This window comes from Vipera ursinii (assembly GCF_947247035.1).
Source record: "Vipera ursinii genome assembly, chromosome: 3".
NCBI classification, from domain to species: domain Eukaryota; kingdom Metazoa; phylum Chordata; class Lepidosauria; order Squamata; family Viperidae; genus Vipera; species Vipera ursinii.
The window spans coordinates 122,342,225-122,365,966 of record NC_139516.1 but is presented as its reverse complement, the minus strand read 5'-3'; the positions used below and the strand labels follow the sequence as shown (position 1 = coordinate 122,365,966).

The 23,742-nt window shown below is 40.5% G+C and overlaps 1 protein-coding gene across 2 annotated transcripts in view; it reads right to left on the bottom strand.

The window, feature by feature from the left end:
• The window catches only part of XRN2 (5'-3' exoribonuclease 2), an 82,371-nt gene continuing 58,629 nt past the window's right edge, over positions 1-23,742 (bottom strand). The window contains exons 27-30 of one of the 2 annotated variants that reach the window (XM_083360620.1): positions 23,133-23,272; positions 12,245-12,314; positions 8,474-8,618; positions 1-766 (exon numbers count right to left, since the gene is read on the bottom strand). In XM_083360620.1, the coding sequence (XP_083216746.1) occupies positions 710-766; positions 8,474-8,618; positions 12,245-12,314; positions 23,133-23,272 (412 nt within the window). In that variant the 3' untranslated portion in view covers positions 1-709. Of the gene's footprint in view, positions 767-8,473; positions 8,619-10,638; positions 10,711-12,244; positions 12,315-23,132; positions 23,273-23,742 lie in introns of those variants that run through there. The other variant, XM_083360621.1, reaches the window with a different exon arrangement.

Below are 23,742 nucleotides of genomic sequence, written 5' to 3'. Positions count from 1 at the left end.
TATTATTCACCTTTGTATTTGTATATACATGCGGTATAAACATCATTAAGCTAGGTAAGTTTTAGATAAACCTAAGGCTCACACGCAGCGCTCTTGACAGGAGTAGAGACAAAAAAGTACATAAAATTATTGTGTATAAAATTCACCAATTCATATTTTCCATGTAAACTGATAAAAGTACAATCTTGATTGAACTAAAGCTAAGAATTCCTATTCTTTTTAATCCTACAATATGAAATAAACAACATGATGCTATAAAAGCTGAAATATTTACTTGGGAATTTCAATAACCATATCTTAAAGGAAGAAATTAAAATGAAGCATTTTAAAAGAAATACTTATGAAGTCTTTCACTCTTGTGCTGAAGCTTTGCAAGACAAGGTCCACAGTCACATAATTTGTATGTTTCCAATGCTATTTTTCTTATCAATGCATTCTCTGATGTGTGCACTAATGGATACCCTGATGTGAACAGCATTGGCAATATAATGTAATAAAGCCTCTACTTTCAGTAAAGACAGATCTATACTCCTGCTTCATCAGATCAGAACATTTGCTCCTATTTTGCAGAACAATTGTAAATCAACACAGCCATAATATCAAATCTTACTAGTAAAAATGTACATATCTTAAAAAGAAAGCTTATCCACTCCAAAATTATGCAGGTGATCTAATGATTATAAAAACAAGAGTGGAAAGTGGCAGAAGCCTAATTCCAGTTGTATCTTCCGGACGAGGGTGGCAATGGGTAAGGTCTTCCATAACTCTGCAAAAATAAATAATACAGTATTATTTTATTATAATCACAGCTTTTACCATAAAAGTAACACCCCCTCAAAATATTTATTGTTGTGTAACAAGCAATGACAAGGAAATACATAAGATCCTCAGTCAATGTCAATTATTGGGACCACAATTTCCATTGTTCAGTGACATGGTCATAAAATGCTATATCGTATGACTGCACTGCTTCATGATGGCAATTCCAGCACTCCTGGTTGCTGTCGTTAAATGAATCTCTACAGATCAATAAGCCAGAATGTCCTGCAGTCACATGGTTGTCATTTGCAATCTCCTGCAAACTTTCCCACTCACTTTGTTCGTTGAAAGCTGGCAAAGACTACTGTAATGCTCTCTACATGGGTCTGCCCTTGAGGTCCACCCGGAGACTCCAGCTGGTGCAGAATGCAGCCGCGCGAGTTGTCTTGGGAGTTTCCCGATACTCCCATGTTACACCTTTGCTCCGCGAGCTGCATTGGCTACCGGTTGCTCTCCGGGTGAGGTTCAAGGTGTTAGTTATGACTTACAAAGCCCTTCATGGCATGGGTCCGGATAACCTACGGCAACACCTGCGGCCGGCGTCAACTTCCCTCCGTCCAGTGCGCTCCCACAGAGAGGGCCTCCTCAGGGTGCTGCCGATCAAAGAATGCCGATTGGTGGCCCCCAGGGGGAGAGCGTTCTCTGTGGGCGCACCAGACCTTTGGAACCGCTTGTCGGTCGAGCTCTGGATGGCCCCCGACCTTCGCTCCTTCCGGCGCGATCTCAAAACATTTTTTTTCGAACAAGCTGGCCTGGTCCGACGGGATGGGGTTGGGTTTTTAAAACTAGTTTTAACTTTAATATGTATTGATTTTATGGGCATGATGTTTAATGGCTTTTTAATTTTTGTATTTGATTTTTATTGTGTATTGCCCTGTTCACCACCCTGAGTCCTTCGGGAGAAGGGCGGTATAGAAATCAAATTATTAAATTAAATTAAAGAAATTTGCAAATGGCAACCAAGTGATTGCAGTATGTTGTAATATAATTGTGAGACATGAGCCAAGTGCCTGGATTGTGAACACATGACCACAGGTATGCTGCAAAGGCTGGAAGTCCAAGGACTGGTTGTAAGTACTATTCATTCGCCTTCATTGCAAGTTCAAACAGTTGCTGAATGAGTTGTCATTAAGTAAGGACCACTTGTATCATAAATCTGTCTTTTATACAAGAAGTCTTTGATTTGCAACCAAAACTGGAACTGGAGTTTGATTACATTGTGGTTTTAAGCCAAGGCAACCATGTGATTGAAGCTGATTTTTTAAAAACATTTTTATGGTTGTTAATTCACATACCCATGTAATTCGGACTTAAGACATGATTCATGTCTTAAGTCCGAATTACATGGGTATGTGAATTCATTTTCTCGAATGGTTTCCCACCCCCCCTTGGAAACTGGATTGGGTTTTTTATAGGTTTTGTGCTGTGATTTTTAATGTTGTAAGCTGCCTGGAATCACCTATGTGTGAGTTGGGTGGCCATATAAATTTGTTTAATAAATAAATAATGAAACATATTCCAGATTCCCACAAGGAAACTCAACTGGAAACCTGCAAAAAAAGTTTCAAACTTAAGTCATGTGACCATAGATGCTGCAACCAGTCATACAAGCCAGATACAGTGCCTGAAATGTAGTCATGTGATCATGGGGGCGGGCACAGTTACCATTCCTGGAAGTACAGCACCCTTTCCAAGGCTGCCATGACTTAATTTTATATTCACTGATCTTTGCTTGTCTAGTCTCATTAAATTAATCAACTCCATGTCTGGAGCTCCTTTTTCATTCAATTAAAAATCTGTGGCAAATACAAATAAAAACAGGATAAATAATTTATCTTATAGTGCATGTGCAAATCTAACATTCATAGTATTTAGTTAAAGTGCCAGAGATTTAAGCTATGTTTTTGACCTTTTACATTATTTGGAGTTTAGAACGAAAGTCTGATTCAAAATAAGCTTTTAAGAATGCAAAGCTGCATTGGATCAGTCCAATGTACTCTGGTATTCTGTTCTGAATGCATAGGTAAAGTCTATCAATATCTCGTAAAAAGTCCAAAAGTTCTTACTAGTATCTTTCAGCAACAGCAATTATTAAGAAGTTTACATCATCTTGAGGCAACGTTAGCATCATGATGAATAGCCAATAATCATCTTATCACCCTTGTAAATTTGAGTTTCAGATTTTAACCTGATCAACATCTACTGGCAGTGAATCCCAGAGATTAATTAAATGCAATGTGAAGAAATATTTCTTTTACTCTAATTCTTCCAACATTAATCTTATATCCTCTCTTAGATATATTTTTCTAAGTCCAAGTACACTAAGTCTCACTGTTATACAGCATGCAGCCTCCACTAGTTTTTTCCTCACTGCTTCCAAAAGTTGCCATTAAATTTCTCTAGAGATTCTCATTCATCCAAAGTCATGGTTGTCCCCAAAGGGGCTTTTTCAAGAGGCAACTGGACTTCCTTGTTCTTCTTCGAAGACATTTCGCTTCTCATCCAAGAAGCTTCTTCAGCTCTGACTGCATGGTGGGGAACGGAAGGATTTATATTCCTTGTAGACAGCTCGTCATTTGCATTCTTTTAGTGGAGGGGTCGCCAACCCCCGGTCTGTGGACCGGTACCCGTCCGCAGCATGCCAGCAACTGGTCTACACAAACAAGCAAAGCCCCATCAGTGGGATGCAGGCAGCACACAAAACCATGCACTCTCCGGTCCATGGAAAAACCTTTCTCCATGGAACTGGTCCCTGATGCCCGAAAGGTTGGGGACCTCTGTTTTAGTGTGGCTGAGGCCACTTGGAGGTTTATCTGTGTCCTCAAGTCACCTGGGTAATGCAAATGGGTATGCAAATGACCAGCTGTTTGCAAGGAATATAGATCCTTCCATTTCCCACCATCCAGTCAGAGCTGAAGAAGCCTCTTGGGTGAGAAATGTCTTCAAAGAAAAACCAAGAAAGTCCAGTTGCCTCTTGAAAAAGCACCTTTGGGATTGCCATTAAATCATGATTTTAGCTCTGACAGAAGAAATTATTAAATACTTGGAGAGTCATAATATTTAACTCTTATGAAAACGGTTTCATGGTAGCAAATATTTCTATAAATGCTCCTAAGAAATTTGTTTTATAATTTCACACCATGATCATTAAATAATGTTTATATCTGTGAATAGAAGGTCTGGGGACTAAATCTAATCTGCAGTGAGCTTGCTGATGCAGCAACTACCTTCCCAAGAGCAAGTAAATGTGGATCTACGTACTAGTAAGCTAAATGATACAGCTTCCTTTTTTATTTAGAATTATGTTAACCATCTGAGCTTGACAGTTAATTTAAAAGAGACCATCCACAATATTTTAAAATGTTCCCTGTATCTAATTTCAGATTCAGATAGCTTTAGGATAGCTTTAGAAACTGACATTCTTTGGGGGAAAAATGAAATGAACAGCATATGCCACTAATAGTCAGTATTATTTTGCATTTCCCACATCAATCAGGAAGCAATAGCTAATGATAGCCAATGACACAACATCAGCTATCCTAGATACTGGAAGAAGCTAGCATGCTGCAATTCAGGCATGTCAAACTGCCGGCCTGTGGGCCAGATGCATCACGCTGAAACCGCATCCACCCCATTGCCAGCAATGGGGGAAAAAGCTCCAATATGTCACGTGACGTCACGGGTTTGACATGTCTGCTGCGATTTCTTCTCTACAACTTTTGAGATGTATTTGTGTGCATAGGACTTCAGCTTTCAACATCAGCACCTTAACTGATATAGTCAGCAGCTTTTGAATCATATCACAGTGATTCTTGCTCTCCTTGTAACTGGTAAGAAATCTCTACCACATGCATGGATAGCTTGTCAACAGTTCGCTACAATTTCAATAGGTACTGTATTCACTATGAGGTGTTCAAGGCAGAAATTGCCGATATACTTCTACTTCCACATATATCACTGAATTAATAAGTTTTGATGCTCGGAACAAAGTGTCAATGGATAAAGCAAGCAGAGGGAAAAAATCAAGATTAGGAATACATTTTTCTTTCAGACTGAGTCCAATTTTAATTTTAAGGTAATGATTACAAAATGGACTTAGACTACCTACAACTGGTAGTGGAAAGAATTTACCATCCTAAATTTAGCTACATGGATCCATATTAGGAAAATGTTATTCAAGAAACAAACGTTTAAGAACCAAATTCAGCAGGAAGGGAAAGGTTAAAGGCCTTTTATGCTGCTATTAAATTCTGGTTGCCTGCTGTTATAAATGCTATTAAATTCAGTTTGAAGTGCCAGTAAAGTGGTTGTCAGCTTTGGTAACAAAAATGGTAAACAAGTTTATGCATTAATGCTGCTGCTGCTGCTGACAACCCAGTCCAAATCAATCCTTTGCAAGATGAAGCCCTCTTCATTGAAGGTTATGGATTACAACCTACCACTTTGGTCCAGTACAGGTCGATAGATAGGTGTTTTTCAGCTTCCTAGTCTAGGAGTAATACAGAGTGACAAGCCCAAAACCACCCATCTGGTTTCCATGGCTAAGGGAGGACTAGACCTGGATTCTCCTCATTCTTAGTCCAGTACCTTAATCACTACACCACTCTTAGCATTATTAAGATTTATACAATACTTTCCTCCAGGACATTATGGTGGGGTACTTGGCACTACTCCATTTCCCCCCTACAGTACCCTATGAAATAGGCTGGGCTAAGCACCGATAGTGATCCCAAAGCCACCCGACCTGCTTCTCTGCCTGAAGATGGATTTTAATTTGGCTCTGCCTGATTCTAGGCTAATGCTCTACTTACTGCACTATCCACCCTACTACATTTTGAGCCTGTAGGAATTTATTTTTTTTGCTATTCACAAGGTGCTTGGAATATTTAATTGCTTTATAATTAATAAGACAGTATTATTGAGACGGACGTTTTATAAAACGAGTGGCAAGATTTTTCCCCCGTTTGATGTAGGTGGCCCCATATTTATGTACAGGTAGTCTTCAACTTACAACCACAACTGAGCCCAAAATTTCTGTTGCTAAGCCAGACAGTTGTTAAGTGAGTTTTACAATCTTTCTTGTCACAGTTGTTAAGTGAATCACTGCAGTTGTTAAGCTAGTAACATAGTTGTTAATAAATGAATCTGGTTTCCCCATTGACTTTGTCAGATGATCGCAAAAGGTGATCACATGACCTCAGGACACTACAACTGCCATAAATATGAATTAGTTGCCAACTGTCCCAATTTTGATCACATGACCACGGGGATGTTGCAATGTAAAAAAATGGTTATAAGTCACTTTTTTCAATGCCACTGTAACTTTGAACAGTCACTAAATGAATTGTAAGTTGAGGACTATATATTTGCACAAAAATTCAGTTGGTAAGATGAGAATGCATCAAAATATAAAGCAAAGATGAAGTCATAAAAAAACTTAAGTAAAACTACAATTCCAATGGCCAAAATTAATTAGGACAGTCCTGTCATTAGCATTTAAATGCCTTGCAAAATAAAAAAAAACTCAAGTATTAAAAAGTTGGGGAACAACTCAGTAGGCAAGGTACTTCAGACTGTAGCATTGTAGGATATGTTGGAATATTCCAGAAGGAATATTTTTGAGTTCCCAACCCTTGAGCACTACACAAGGTAAATAAAATAAATCTAAATGCTGCACAAGGTTCTATTCATATTCTATAATTTCTAATTTTCCACTGATATTTCAACTTGGGTTGAAATAATTAGGAAACGTTTGGTTATCAACAAGAATGTTGTCTGACTTGTGGTAGTGTGTGTGTGATATATAACTGGATAATCATATTCCTTCCTTATCAAAGAGAAGTACAAAGAAGTGTTATAGCAGTTATCATAGAGTTTCTGATTAATTAGCGTTGTCCTATTAGTATTAATACATTTTATTACCAGAGTCCTCATTTTATCCATTTGCTTACTGAGGATCTGGCTGCACAGTTTTGATTTGGAGTTCCATCATCTATCTACATACTACTAAAACTCTCATTGTCATGTATTTTAACATGATGCATCATAGGGCAACAATTTTACCTCAAATGGTCTAACTTGCAGAATGTGCCCTACATCTGGGACCCATGACTTCTGAGGAAATGAAATTTGGGGAAGCTGTGGCTGCTTCAGTGTTACTGGCTGCTGCCATTCAGTGACAGTTTCCCAGCCAGTCATGCAACCCCTTGCTCCTTCCCCCACCTAGCAGCAAACACTTTTTTTTTGGAAAACTTTATTAAATATACATTTAAAAACAAAAGTGGACATGATTCAACTTCCCTAGCTACAACACTACTATTAGTATTATCTTATGTTACAGAAAGAAATAACAAAAACCTAAAATACAATCTATAACAGGACAGAGTATAAAAAACTGTACATATAAGATCTGTCGGTTTTTTTTAGTAAACTGTCATTCAGTCCTCAGCGTTATATTTACGTATCTTTCAGTTATGTCAATTATATAGATGCTAATAAAAAATCCTTACATTATCAACCAATCAAACAATATTCATCTCAGCGATCCTCCTTAACTCTAACCAATTGTACAATTTTTGCCAAATTTCATAATACTCTGTTTTGTTCTTATTTTTTATCTCTACGGTTAACCTGTCCATTTCAGCACAGGATAAAATTTTATCTATTATTTCTTCTTCAGTGGGTGTTTCTTTTCCATTTTTGGGCATATGCCAGTCTTGCCCAGCAGCAAACACTTATCTACCTGCTGGAAAGGGAAAGGAAGATTTCCGATGCTTCCTGCCAGATTCCCACAAGGAAACTCAATCGGAAAATCAGCAGGAAGACAGAAGTTGCTCCTGCTCCCATTGCTTTTTTGCCCTCCCTTAGTCATTCTGTTTCTCTGTTTAGGTCAGAAATATCTTTGAAATGAGGAATCAACAGGACCTGTGTTGTCTAATAGATAAATAAATAAGGCCAGCCTCAGAGGCATAACAGATTTAACAAAACATCGTAAGTGATTGAACAGATGAACAAGATGAACACTGACACATCCTGTAATAGCTTCATCCCCATGCATGACAGCAACGGTAGGAATCAGGAAGCCAAGTCTAGGAAAATGGGGCCAAATTTATACCACTCCTCACCTTAACAGAACTGGTATACCACGAGTGACTAAATTCTGCTAACAGTATTTTAAAGGCAAAGAAAAAAAGCATAGCAACCAAGGCTCCAGCATTTGTCTTTGGTACCAAGTGATTACTCCTCAAAATCAGACTGCCAGTTGTAAACTGGTTCTATCACCCAAATTATTTTTCTAGTAGTCGATACTATATTTTGGAATGGCAGATGCATTCAAGTAGATTCTTAATTCACCAATCCAAAAATAATTATGAAATTATAACGATGAAATAGTTACAGTAACCATATCTCAGTAATTAGTATGACTTTAATGATAGTTCAAGTTTCTCTGGCTTATTAAAACACTAATTCATTGGATTTTTGAAGCATCTTGTAAAATACTAAATGTTTAACCTACCTAATATGGCCGTATATTATATAGAGGACAGTAACACCACATGCTATCATAATGAAAAACTGAGATGTTGCTTTTCGAAGTATTTCTTAACATATTCCTTTAGGGGGCTACACAGAAATCACACTTTATAAAAATTACCTGTCTTCCACGTTCCATCCGATCACTGGGCCTTTGTGTGTAATTCACTGGTCCCCCTGGACCTTGATACTGATTTTGCTGATATGGTGATCCTTGGGAATGGGGCATGCGGTTCCAGGCCAGAAGAGGAGTGGCTCCAGAATTTCTGAAAGGGGCAAAAATACAGATGGAGATGAGAGATGCTGTGCAGTGTAATTATTTTTACTTATTTGAAAACAATAGTTTTGCAAGTAATTAAGGTTTGCTGCATTTTTCAGTTCTGATTAACATATAGCTAATTTATACAAACATTTTGGAGCCTTTTCAGTTCATTAGAGTAAGCTCACTCCTTCCTAATTAATAGAATGTGAAGTGAATTCAGAAAAAAATGAAATGTTCTATGATATTTTTCCACACTTTCACATATCAATTAGCAACAAACACAAAGATTTTAAAATCTGTCATATATCCAGTTCTTAAAGACAATAGGAACTATCCACTACTGACTTTATAACGTGTCTGTGCAATGATCTGAAGAATCGATTTAGGATAAATCACATTATCAGAAAATAACATATATCAAGAATAAGCAAGTGGAATAGTAAAGCTTTATTCTCTGGACATTCAGACCACATTTGAGAATACATTCTTTCTAATTAATTGCAGGTTGCAAATGAATTCTTACTGGAGAGTAGTTTGAATCCAGGGTAGAAGCATTAGTGATTATCTCCACGCATCTCTATTATTATACTCAATATGTCAGGAGTTCTGATCAGGAAGAAACCTCTTTAAGTTCTATTGATGTTAGTTTCAATTGACCAGTGACCTAGCAACGTAAGCACTAATTGGCATAGACAGATGAACATCTGCTGTACAGTTTATATGGGAACACAAATGCAATGTCTATAGAATACTATACTAAATTGCTAACAAGAAATGATTCAAGTGTCCAGATCAACAAGTGCATAAGCACAAATATGACTTATTAGAAAAACACACATACACAAACCTCAGAAAAACAGATTAACACCAAGAGCAACCTGAGGTAGGAGTTAATCAATGTGACTAAAAGCTCATTAAAAAAAATCAAGCAAAATACTGGATCATTAAGAGTGATTAATAAAGTTGATTAATCAAATTGGCTAGCTAGGCAATTTCTTACAACTGCAGAGTGTATTGTAGATACCAATATATACAGTGCTTGGAGAATAGACACCAGACTGCATCTGAGAATACATTCAAACAATTACTATTTGGGTCATTATTTAATCTGTAAGAAATTACCTGTATGTGGTATAAGAAAGAGTTAATATTTTTTAAAGTTCCTTGTGGACCTCTATAAAACTAGGTGACTAAGAATTCAAATAACTCTTTTTTTTGGTGAATCAAAGACAGCTTTACAACAGACTGAATCCAATGACATCACCCTGTTAGTGAATGATGAACGGAATCGATAGAACAAATTCTAAATTCTGTCTCCTATTTATATACAAACCATCCTGGAAGGAGATTTGAAATGTGGGAGGAAACAATGTTAGCAATGTAGCCTATGTTTCCATTAAACAGCAGCAAAATATTCTAAACTGTTCTATGCACTTTTGCTTCTTTCACCAAGGAGAAGCTAGTTGAAGTACAATCCTTGTGCTCCAATTCCAATATCCCAACAGTGCATGCCCATTAAAAAGAAGAGACTTTATTCTCCGTGGTCACTGATTAGCAGTGATAATTGAGTGATATTTTCCATGGTGAGCAAGCAGGGATTATTGCTCTAAGAATTGGTGATTGCTCAGGGGCAAAGCTATACTGGAAAGCTATAACGTCCATAATATTTCTAAGCCTGTTAATCGGTATTTTGTTTTTTTGTGTCTATATGCTTCCTGATGTATTTTCTTTAAAGAGTCTAATTAAAAATATTGCATCTGATTGTGTAAGAAGTCCAATAATAAAATAATTTAATAAGCAGCCAAAATACCAATACTTCATGAAATGTTATGTATTATATTTCTACCCTACCATTCTTTCCTCATGACTTCCATCCAAGTACTGACTAAACTGAGGTAACTGATGTGTATCTGAATCATTTTATTTTGGATAATAACAGACCATTCATTTGGCAAATGCTACATCTGGAATTGTTCAAGTGTTTTTTTTAAAGAGAAGACTATGTATATATACATTTGACCCACCAATATCATGCAGTCTCAACCTAGAGAATATACAAGAAATACCATACTTTGGAATATTCCATCCCCATTATTCTGGAATTTGCATGTTCAAAATGGCATCCATAACAAAATGGAAACAAAATGAAAAATATAATACTTTTAAACTTTTAGATTGCATTTCTGCTTTAACATTGAGGCATATGTCTTCTGTGATTAACTACCACTTTCTTAAATACATTCCCCCCACTACTATTTGAAAGAGTACAACATACTCTTTTTCCTCCTTAAAAAGTTTCTGAAAACTATATAAATTAATAAATGAGGTTAATATATAATTTAAAATTATTTATCCTGAGAGAAACAAAGACCTCCCTATCATGAATACATGCAATATGGTTAGCATACAAACAAATAAACAAGTCTCCCAAACAAAACAATGCTAACCTCTATCTTTGTATAAAATTAAAATCTTAATCATATGTCATTTCTTCTATATTTTATCTGCTGACTCCAATTTTACTCAGGTCAAGACATACTTCTTTGTTAAATGTAAAAAAAGCTCAAGAAAAGATTAAGCTTGTCACAAAGAAACTCACAATGAAAGCATCAGAGAACTAGTATTTCTTGGTTTCAGTTTACTGATGAAGAAATTCCGTTTCAGAAATATATTGCAGTAGAAACATATCATACAGAAAAATTAAATCTGGGATTCACTGAATAAAAATTGCAATGGATTAATTGGGAAGTAAAGCAATATATACTGTTATGACTTTTCTTTTACCATGGAACAATGCATTAAAATACGTTCAAATTAGCAATAATCTTAAGTGCATAATCTTATTCTATACCATGGATATAAATTATTGAGGTATTTTTTCTGCAAACTCCAGGATATCTGGTTTTAAGGGCACACATTCAGATTCTCACTGAAGAACACATGCAAGACATCCCTTATTATCAAACCATGTCACATTCTCTCTGTTCCAAGGTACTTATTGGACTGCAGATTCCTTAATCCTCCCCAGAGTCCCTCCTGTATTTAATTCAGTTCAGTCTTAAGTAGTTAAAGAAACTGTTTTCAGTAGCAACTAATAACTACTGACCTATAGTGACACAGCACTACAATAGACTCGTCAGGCCTGAAAAAGCTGTACCAAAGAAGCTGATTAGGACTTCAAGAGGTCTGTAGCAAGAATCAATGGCTGGTCTGTGCTAATACTCTGGTTCCAACACAGAAATGATAAAAGTGGACCACCATTAGTTATGCCTCATTAAGTTCCACAACTCTACTAAAAAGAAATTTGTTTAGCCTGTCCAGAACCCAATGCAGTTCTGACCTGCCTGTGCTGAAATTCAGTGCTGTAAAAGCTTAAATGAAATTGGCTAAATCTGAAGAATGCTACGTCCACAGCAAAGTTAAAGTTCTGGTATATTAATGGAAAAGGTTTTCCTTTAAAATATTTTCCCAAGAACAAAAAAAAAACCTAGAGACAGAAACTATGCCCACTAAGAACAAAAAAATAGGAAAGATGAAATTATAACTTACCCAAAACTTTCCACATATCATAAAGGAAAGTAGTTATTTAAAACCTAAAATATATTTGGCAGAATATATATTTCATCATACCTGTCAAATCTTTGTGGTGGTTGTTGAAACAGAGGTGTAGGACCCTGCCAGGAATCTTGGGGCCTAAGATCTATAAACAAAATAAAACAAACAATGTAACATTAAATCAAATTAAACATTAGCATTACATTTAAATTTAAAATATTAACAGCTTATATTAAATACAAGCAATGGCCTATTAGGGTTACCATGTGGAATGTAGAAATCTGGATAACCTCTAGAAAATTCTAACTTTGTTTTATGCTGGTTTATAACCATAATAAAGATTTGATTTGGTTTTTAACTCTTTGCAGCCAGTTGCTCTTGTAGCTGCCCAGATTTTTCAGTCCAGATACAACAACCACAAATATAACAAAACAAACTCCCCAAAGCAACAGTGATCAATGAAAAATCTTACTTGTATTTAATGGTAAGTTAAGTCTTATTGTAAGAACTACTGCCTAAAGGTTACATTACTATATTGTATACTGATGGTAAATGACAATGATTGCTTAAAGGGCTATGTTGTGGCCCATGTGGAAGCTATTGCCCACATAATCCCTTATTGTCCATCCTGTTTTTTGTTTGAGGAAGCTATATAATAAGATAGTAAGTACACATATTTTGATCTATTCTAAAAAACTATGAGCAAAGAGTTAAGTTATATATTTGGACAAATTACCGGTATTTCTAATGTCATACAGTAGTGGCCAAAATTGTGGAAACCTTTTGGGAAAAGTATACAGTAGAAATGCCACCTTTGGTTAAGTTTCTACCATTTTTTCTTCTAATTTCTTTATAGCTGTAGCCTTGTTCACTTAATAATACTATTTTATGTCGCTTTCTGGGCAACCAGTCAACTCTTTGCACCACTACCTTAATTTTATTATGTTTTACAAGCTCACTAAATGAAAGAACACAAAAAACCCAACCAACTTGATAGCGATCACATAACACACTGACAAATGTCCTCCTCTCAGCTTCAATATATGACATCAATAACTGAATCCTACTGTGATCTCATTGGCTCATTGCCAAAACAAGATGACACCTGATTGGCTCTCTAAACACTCATGCTCATTGGCTACAATCAAATGAAGTAAAGATAACTGATATCAACCTAAGCAAGTTGTTCTTCCTTTTTCTGGTTATTTGGTTATATAACTGTTCATAGAATACAGTACAGATAATTGAACAAACTTTGTTGCATTATATTCTTGATTAAATTATCTTTCCATTGATATATAATTTTATGGTACCACTCCAAAAAAAGTGGTGTTATTAGCTATCCAACCTCAAAAACACACTTTTCCCAAAAGGTTTCCCCAATTTTGGCTACTACTGTAAAAAACACTCACTACTATCTTCTTAAACTTTTCTTTTACAAGTAGTCCTCGACTTGCAAACTTTTGTGTAGTGAAAAAAGTGACTTATGACCATTTCCACTCTTACAACCATTGCAGCATCCCCATGGTCCCGTGATCAAAATTCAGATGCTAGGCAGCTGGTTCATAATTATGACAGTTGCAGTATCCAGGATCATGTGATCCCCTTTTGTGACAGTCTGACAAGGAAAGTCGGTGGGGAAGCCAGATTCACTTAACAATTGTGCTACTAACTTAACAACTGTAGTGATTCATTTAACAAGTGTGACAACAAAAGGTCGTAAAATGGAGCAAAATTCACTTAACAAATATCTCTCTTAGCAACATAAATTTTGGCTCAATTATGGTCGTAAGCTGAGAACTACCCCGTATTATGAATATTAAATATACAACAAAAATATCACATTAACAAGCTGGGCTATTAAATATATTTATAACAGTTGCACTGTCCTGGGGTGAGTGGGTCATATGATCATCATTTATAACCTTCCCAGATGGGACCTCAGGGCCTAGTGATGACTTTCTGGAATGTCACACTGTCTTTGTCAACTGAAACTTTAAAAACATGGAATCTCTGGAAGAAAACCTGAGCAGTTTTTGTATGCCGTATCTAGAAGGTTTATATTTGAATGATCTGACCTGAACAAAAAGGCTTTTATGGAAGTACTTGAGATAACTGCATGCAGAGCCAAGATGACTGCAACTTATCTTTGCTGGATGAAACTGGGTCTAGTTCACTTTTTAACAATAGCAATTCCTGCATTGTGTATTATTTGATCAAGGTAATTTATGCTCAAAGGCAAAACAACAACTTTTTAGAGTATTTCTCATCACTCTTCTGTAGATATTTGAAAATCAGATTTAAGTTTAGTAATGGCATCTTCATAAGCAAAACATGGGAGAGCAATCACTATTAGACAAGGCATTTCATTTCTAGAATTTATTCCAAAACTGATCCCCAATTCTGAACAAAACCCATTTTTGAGAAGAAGAAAAGAAAAATAATTAAAATAAAAAACAAAAGCTGTCCCACCCACCTTTGTAATGCAGCCCTGAGAACGCTATACAAACCACCAAAATTTAATTAATTTTTAATTTTAATTCCATTTATATCCCGCCCTTCTCCGAAGACTCAGGGCGGCTTACAAGCTTAGCAGTAGCCTTCATTCTATGTATATGCCTGCTTGTTAGGGCTTTCACACACACACACCAGCGGCATTATTACAAAGTCAGCTTATTGCCCCCAACAATCTGGGTCCTCATTTTACCTACCTCGGAAGGATGGAAGGCTGAGTCAACCTTGAGCCTGGTGGGATGCGAACCTGCACTAGTTGCAGGCAGCTGGTGTTACTTAAGGAGGCATTAGCCCACTGCTCCACCAAGGCTCTTTAAAGTTGGATATCCTAGTAGAGTGCATTTTATTCTGAAAATATCTACTATGAAATGTACAATTCCATATTAAAAGACAACATTTAAATATAGTTTTCAGTTGGAAAAAATATATAATGAGAAAATGATGATATTGGGAAACAATTAATGGCAACTTTGGACTATTCATTACAGCTGGGAAAGAAAACAGAAGGAAACATAAAAGTGAGAAATGCAGACCCGTAATACAGCTCATGGGAAAAAAATGTAGCTAGGAATTCATTGGTGCATAAATATATGCAATTCCTTGAACTATGCTGCGATTTAAACTGCTATTTCTAGTAGCAACTCAACTTCTGCAATCAGTATGGCAATCAAAGATTTCATGTTTACCAATTTAAAAATGCTCTGCCCCCCCTTGATTAATAGAAAGCCAGCTAATTGACAAGTTTCTGACTGAGATGAAAGTAATACAGTCATACTCAAGATAGCAAAAGCCAAACCTGTATTCACATAGTGTTTCTAGACTCCACTTGACTCTTATAAGCTATCAGCATATAATTATTCATCAACTGAAAATTGGCACATCAGTATCAAATCATGGAATGCCACCAACCTCCATTGCTCACTGAGAGAACTTAAGCTGAAATGACTACATTTCTTTGCCATATTTTAATACTGATTCATGTATAAAAACACATTAAGAAAACCAAATGTGAAATGGAACTGAATCTTTCTTCCAAATAGGTTTTGAGCTGCATCTTGACAAGCCAGTAAAATCAACATGATTTAACATGATTTTTCAAATAAACATTCCCTTCCCACAGATACATGAACAAATACTGTATAGGTATATAAATACTGGTTTTCAACGGTGTTACTAGGAATTGCGGAGTTTAAGACTAATCACTGCAAATCTGGTTATCTAAGACACACTTGCTTATTTTTATTGACATTTCCTTACAGAATGGACAATCTGCAGCCCTAAAGCCCTTTTTCAGTTTACCCAGAGCCCCCATAACTACAGTGTTGTCTTTCATTGGTGTGATTTTATTTATTTATTTATTCGGTTTATATACTGCCCTATTCCCAAAGGACTCAGGGCGGCTAACAACAATAAAATACAGAATACAAATATTTAAAAAAATTAAACTATCACAAAGCCCCACTAAAACCAATAAAAACATTAAAAACATAATAAAAACCCTTATCATCAGTCCAGGTCGGCCTATTGGAAAAGGTATGTCTTGAGATCTGGGGCCATCCGGAGCTCCCGGGGGAGCTGATTCCACAAGGCAGGTGCCCCCACAGAGAAGGCCCTCCCCCTGGGAGTCGCCAGCCGACATTGTCTGGTGGACGGCACCCTGAGGAGGCCCTCTGTGTGAGCGCATAGGGCAGCAGACGGTCCTGCAAGTAACCCGGGCCTAAGCCATGTAGGGCTTTATAGGTAAGAACCAGCACCTTGAATCTCACTCGGAGGGCAACCGGTAACCAATGCAGCTCATGCAGGAGGGGTGTAATATGGGAGTATCGGGATGCTCCCATCACAACCCGCACGGCCGCATTCTGCACCAGCTGAAGCCTCTGAGTGGTCTTCAAGGGCAGCCCCATGTAGAGAGCATTGAAGTAATCTACGCGGGAGGTAACGAGCACATGAGTGACTGTACGTAAAGCATCTCGGTCCAGATAGGGGCGCAACTGGCGCACCAGGCGAACCTGGGCAAATGCCCCCCTGGCCACGACTCCTATGTGATCTTTTAAACTGAGTCGTGCATCCAGGAGGACGCCTAAGTTGCACGCCCTATCAACGGAAGGCAACACCTCTTCCCCCATAACCAAAGATGGTAGATCTTGGACTGCACGAGATGCTGATACGTAAAGCCACTCAGTCTTGGCCGGGTTGAGCTGGAGCCTGTTCTTCCCCATCCAGATTCGTACCGCTTCCAGGCAATAGGACATCACGTCAAGGGCATCATTGGGTTGGTTCGGAGTAGAGATAAAAAGCTGGGTATCATCAGCATATTGATGATACCTCACCCCGAAACCATGGATGATCTCGCCCAGTGGCTTCATATAGATGTTGAACAGGAGGGGAGAGAGGACTGACCCCTGAGGCATCCCACAATCAAGGGGCCTCGGGGATGACCTCTGTCCTCCTGTCAACACCATCTGCGAATGGCCCAAGAGGTAGGAGGAGAACCACCGTAAAACGGTGCCTCCCACTCCCAACCCCAGGAGATGTCGCAGCAGGATACCATGATCGATGGTATCAAAAGCCGCTGAGAGATCTAATAGGACTAGGACAGAGGAATAACCCCTATCCCGAGCCCGCCAGAGATCATCCACCAGTGCGACCAATGCCGTCTCCGTGCTGTACCCGGGCCTGAAACCCGATTGGTACGGATCCAAGTACTCAGTTTCCTCCAGGACCAACAGGAGCTGCTGTGCCACCACGCTCTCAACAACCTTCGCAAGAAAGCAGAGGTTGGAGACAGGATGAAAATTATTCAAAATAGCTGGGTCCAGAGCAGGTTTCTTGAGGAGGGGCCTCACCACCGCCTCCTTCAAGGCGGCAGGGAAGCACCCTTCACTCAAAGAAGCATTAATCACTGCCTGGAACCAGCCTCGTGTGACCTCCTGAGCCACATAAACCAGCCAGGAGGGACACGGGTCCAACAAACATGTGGCGGCACTTAATTTACCCATGATCCTGTCCACTTCATCTGGAGTCACAGGGTCAAACTCCTCCCAAATAATATTGGCCAGACCCGTCGCTTCTCCCTCGTCAGATACTGCCCAATCAGAGTCCAGACCGGTCCGAATCTGAGCAATTTTGTCCAGCAGATGCTGACTAAACTCCTCGGCCTGTCCCCGTAAGGGATCTTCCCCTGTCCCGATTTAAAAGGGAGCGGGTCACCCTAAACAGGGCGGCCGGGCAATTATCTGCGGATGCAATGAAGGTGGCGAAGTAAGCACGCTTCGCCACCCCCATTTCCACAAGGTAAGATCTGGTAAAGGATCTTAACTGTGTTCGGTCAGATTCGGACCGACTGGATCTCCAAATGCTCTCTAGGCCCCTCCTCCGGCATTTCATCTCTCGTAGGTCCACGGAAAACCAAGGGGCCAACCGGGACCTGCGCCGGGTCAGAGGCCGCGAAGGCACAACGCGGTCGAGAGCCTCCAAAGCAGCCCGTTGCCAGGCGTCAACCAAGGTCTCGACTGAGCTGTGGGAAAGGGAGGCAGGAATCAGTCCAAGCGCCTTCTGAAACCTTTCCGGGTCCATCAGGCGCCTGGGGCGGAACCACCTAGTCGGTTCCGCCTCCCAGCAGCAGGAGGTGGTATGACAGAGGCCCAGCTGCAAGAGATAATGATCTGTCCATGAAAGGGGTTGAATGGAAGGAAAAACCCCACCCAGATCATTAAGCCACTGCCCGGAGATAAAAATAAGGTCGGGCGTGTTTCCCCCCTCATGGGTCGGACCCTGAATAATCGGGGTCAGGTCCATGGCCATCATGGAAGCCATGAACTCTCGGGCCACCCCTGACGCACCCCCCAGGGAGGGCAGGTTAAAATCCCCCAGAACCATAAATCTGGGAAACTCAACCGCCAACCCCCGAGAGAACGTCAAGCAGCCCGGGCAGGGCCGTTGCCACGCAGCTGGGCGAGAGGTACGCAAGCAACAGGCCCATCTGACCCCCAGGGCCCCACCTCAGGAGGAGGGACTCACATCCGCCTATCTGAGGGGCAGTGGCCTCCCGCGGACAAAGGGCCTCCTTAACTGCCACCCCACCGCCCCTACCCTGAGCCCGAGGCTGGTGAAGCACACGGAAACCTGGCGGGCATAACTCAATCAAAGGGACTCCTCCCTCTGGGCCCAACCAAGTTTCCGTAATGCATGCCAGGTCTGCGCATTCCTCCTCGATCAAATCCCAGATGAGGGGAGCTTTATTCACCACAGACTTGGCATTCAAATAAACCAGCCTGAGCTCAGGTACCTGTCCCCTGGAAAAGCAGGATGAAGCCTGAGGGTTGGAGCACGCCACTGCTCGAAGACAGCTGGGGCGCGATCCCAGATTTCGATATGGCCCTCTGTTCATCCGTCTGCCACCATTCCCAATCACCGTGGGGATCACCACCCATCACCTCGGGCCCTGAGACCCCCCCCATCCCGGCCCCCCAACGCCGCAAGCGTCTACCAACCTGGACTGAGGAAGGTCCGGCAACCCCCCCATCTTTCTGCTGGGCCTTGCATCCCTCCTCCCTCCCTAACCCATTAAAAAGTTTAAGAAGAAAACCCAAAAGCCTCCTTTTAGTGCCATGCCACCTCTCAGGGTCCCAAGACCCATCATTAAGGAACCGGCGGCATAGGTTAGAGAGCCACACCTGAGAGAGGGGGGACTCCCTCAGGGCAAAAAGTTCGTCCGCGGAGTAAAACGTTAAGATGATTAGAAGCAGGAGGGAACATATTGGCAGGACAGATGGAAAGAAATATTAAAACCCCAGAGCTAGACAGTGACTCCCAAACGTGGTCGCCCTCTCACAGCGACCATGATCTTCCAGTTTCAGGGAGAACCACTATCCAGCTCCGGGCTGGTTGTAGGGAGGGAAAAGTCCGATGACTGGGATGATGGTAAGTCCATATTGGAGAGGGCATCCACAGCTCCGGCGATGAGTAGATGTAAATTAGTCTCGGGCATCAGGTTCCCGGCCCGGCCAAAAACAGCCAGGCCCCCTGAACCCAACATCGTCGAGCCCCACCAGCAACACCTCTAAGCCGCCAAGATGTCAGATGGCAGCTACAAAATCAGGGCCAGTCATCCGTCACCAACTCATAGATAAAATCACGACCAAAAGGGCTGTAAGAGGCCGCAGAATGCAGAAATAATTGCTGACGATGGAGGAGGCTCACCTCTGATCTTAAATAAATACAGTCCCAAGGGGCATCGCAATCACAGGTACCACAGTCCGTAGGAGCCACCTCAATATCACCTCAGGCCCCGGGCATCTTGAGTAATAATGCGCCCGGCTCGCCCCGGCTTGCTCCACCTCTCGTCCTCCGGCTGCTTCATCGGGAGCCTCCACTCTCCACAAACAGCCCCAAAACGGCCTCCACGGAGGGGGAAGCTCACCCTCGGCCCGTCGATCGGCTTGCCACCACCCTCCCAGGAAACTCCGCCGGAGGGGAAGGCTCGTCAATCAGCTGTTAGTCGGGCATTCAGCTCTCCGATCCGCTGTTAATCGGGTGTTCGGCGTTGCAGCATTCAGCGTTGCAGGCCCCAGACGCTTTGCCACCGCCTCATCACTGTCTCCAGCAGCCTCAAAAAAGGTCGCCCTGGGGGTTCCTGTCACCCCACTAAGGCCGCACAGCAACCAACAGCCCTACAATGCCCAAAAGACAAAAATTGGCCTCCTGCATCTAAGGCTCAGCCGCGGACCGCGGCCATCTTCATCGGAGGAAAAAAAAATTGTTGTAAAGCATACAAAATTTGGACTGCAAGGCGATCAAACAGGTCAGTCCTAGAGGAGATCAACCCTGACTGCTCCTTAGAAGGCCACATCCTGAAGTTGAATACTTTGGCCACCTAATGAGAAGGAAGGACTCACTGGAGAAGAGCCTAATGCTGGGAAAGATTGAGGGCAATAGAAGAAGGGGACGACAGAAAATGAGGTCACTGGATGGAGTCACTGAAGCAGTAGGCGTGAGCCTAAATGGACTCCAGAAAATGGTAGAGGACAGGAAGGCCTGGAGGAACGTTGTCCATGGGGTAGCGATGGGTCGGACACAACTTCGCAACTAACAACAACATACAAAATTTGAGAATGATCTGAAAGAGTGGCCTCTTCTCCATTCCATTTAACACCACCTTCCCACCCGCCATGGAAAATTGTTGTGCCCAAGAAAGTTACATAAGGTTCAGACTGAGATGTAATATACTTACATTGCTTTCAAAGGGGAGCTACAAAAACGCATTAAATAAATAAAATAAAATAATTAAATAAAAAAAAGCAAAATAATAGCTTGAATTGCATCTGTGCCCTCGCTGGACCTGTCTTTTGATTAGGCAGAAGAGAAAGGATCGCCAAGGCCATTTAGTCCTGGAGGGTGATTGCAGCAGTGCTGAAGCCAAGAGCTCCCCTTTGGCTGAGGCAGATCTAGCAAGCCCCCTGATTTACTGCATGCACCGGCTGACAGCTTCTCAGAGTCTGAGGTTCAGCCACTCCAGTCCTAGGCAGAGCCCTGCTTGAAAGATATAACAGCAGATGGCTAAGGACGACAGGTCAGACCGACTGGCTAAAAAGCAGACTTGCAGGAGAGTCGAGTTAAAGGAATCCTGTGTTTCAGCAATGCATCTGCATGGAGGCTCTAGTTTGGCTTGGCTTATTTATTGACTTCTCTCCCTGAGACAAAATGCTGAGAACTTTTGAAATCTTGGCATTTTTCTGTTCACCTGGTTCTGTCATGTGGTGTCTGGATTCTGCCTCACCACGTCTCCTGTCTTTTTCCTTGGATTTGTTGCTTGTTTATTGGATTAGTGGACTCAACCTCTGCCAACGGTGTGATTGCATTTGTACTTGTTGTCTTAAGATCCTGGTAAAAAAAGGACTCTTCTACCTAAGCTTTGCTACTGCTGGACTAAGCAAACATCCAGCTTACTATCTTGTAGGTTAGCAGTCAGTGGTGCTGACACAAAAAGGTCAGTTGCAAAGCATCACAAAAAACATGCATCTTGCAATTTCAGTAGTCCAACCAGAGTAGGCACTAACTAAGCTGAACCTGATCAGCATGCTTTCCATACATCTTTATCCCAAAATATGAAACTCAGACCTGAATCAACAGAAAAATTTTGGCAGCTCTTAGCCAAATCACAATTGCTTAGACCAGGGGTAGGCAACCTTGGCTCTTTTATGACTCGTGGACTTCAACTCCCAGAATTCCTGAGCCAGCTGACTCAGGAATTCTGGGAGTTGAAGTCCACGAGTCATATAAGAGCCAAGGTTGCCTACCCCTGGCTTGGACCAACAATCAAGAAGTAAATAATACCCCAATCAAGAAACTACTAACACAGACAAACAAGCTAATGGTTAATAACAGCAAGGAGCCACCAAGAATACTTCCAGCAACACTGACAGGGCAAACCACAAATATATAAAAATAAGAGCAAACCCTACTCCTTTGTTGTTGTTTTTTTAGCACTGATGATGTTACCAAGTTTGGTAATGAAATGTCCACAACAAAAGCACTAGGTTCGGAGAGCACCAAGGACCTCACATTAGCTTATTATGTCCCATTCTATGATCTTTCATGGAACTGTAAGTGTCCTTTCAAAGTATCAGCTGCTACCAAGAATGAGGGGTGTGTGTGTGCACTGCTGCATCATCAAGTAGGATCAAATACAAGGGTGATGTTCATGTTTAGGGTAGAACCATCCCGGAGCAAGAATTTTATAGCTCTTTTAGTGTCTTATGGGGACAAAATAAACTTCAGGAGGAGGACCTTGTTATGCCCTGTTGGTAACTCCTTATTATCTCATACGTATTTTCCTGGGAACATAAGTTTCTTTAGGGAAGCACCAAAGATGCAGAGACAATCTTTCTGAAGTATTAAGTACCACAAACATCAAATAGGCTAGATTCATACAACAGCTGCCATTAAAAAACCTTGATTAATACTAACAAAGTTTAGCATGCTGAGTGAAGGCAACCAAATGAATTGGGTGAACGTAGCCAACGTATTGTGAAAATTATTTCCCTATCAGTGGGGAGAGCCGTGTAGACCACCAGATCCATTTTCGGAAAGCATCTACAGTATTTACTCAAAATTTGCTGTGTGCCCACTGGTACAAAAAGGCGCAATTCCCACTTCTAAAATTGGCTGCGTTTGATTACTGGGTTTATTTAAAATATGGAGTTGGAAAACACGAGATCTGGGGCCATACGTGAACTTGCGCTTCAATTGAATGGGATAATTCTCAATCATCTCCTCATCCCTAACAAAAGAGAAGCTCTTCTTTGAAGAAATGCTTAAGTAGCTTAAGACAGTCTCAAGAACAAAAAGCTACTATCATGTCTGTGACATCAACAAAAATGGTTTATTCAACAACAACAACAAAAAAACTTGATAGAGAAGGCAAATGAAACAAAAATAAAACACTTACTTGACAGCAATTTGGGAATCTGATGCTGTGGTCTGCCTAGCAATGGTCTATATGTGCTTCCTTGATTGTAAGCTCCAGGGGGACCAATATTACTGTATACTCCACTTCCTGATTGTCCTCTGTCCCTTGACATTGCATGTCTATAATATAGGGAAGAAAAACAAATAAAAGTATTAATTTTCTAGGAAATAAGTGAATCCAAAGGAAACTCACCTCCACATATTCCACGAAGCAGAAAGCTTGTGTTTCAGACCAGCACAAAGGTATGTTCCTAAAGCTCTGGTCAAATAAGAGATATCACAGACGTAGAAATATATTTATTTTGCGTCATGTACAACTGATACTGTGTTGGATTAGAGGCAGGAAGATCCAGTCCATCTTTAACCATGAAAACTCACTGGATGATTTTTGGTCAGTCCTCTCTCTCAGCTCCTACCTCACAGGTTTGCTGTTGCTGGGATAAAATAAATGGAGACCCTGAGCCTGGGCAGGGTAAAAATCTAACCATAGATGTATGTATGATGCATGTCCATCACTATGGGAAACCAATCTTATGTAAGCAGATTTCTGCACATCAAAATATATGCACACTGATTCTTATAATGTATTC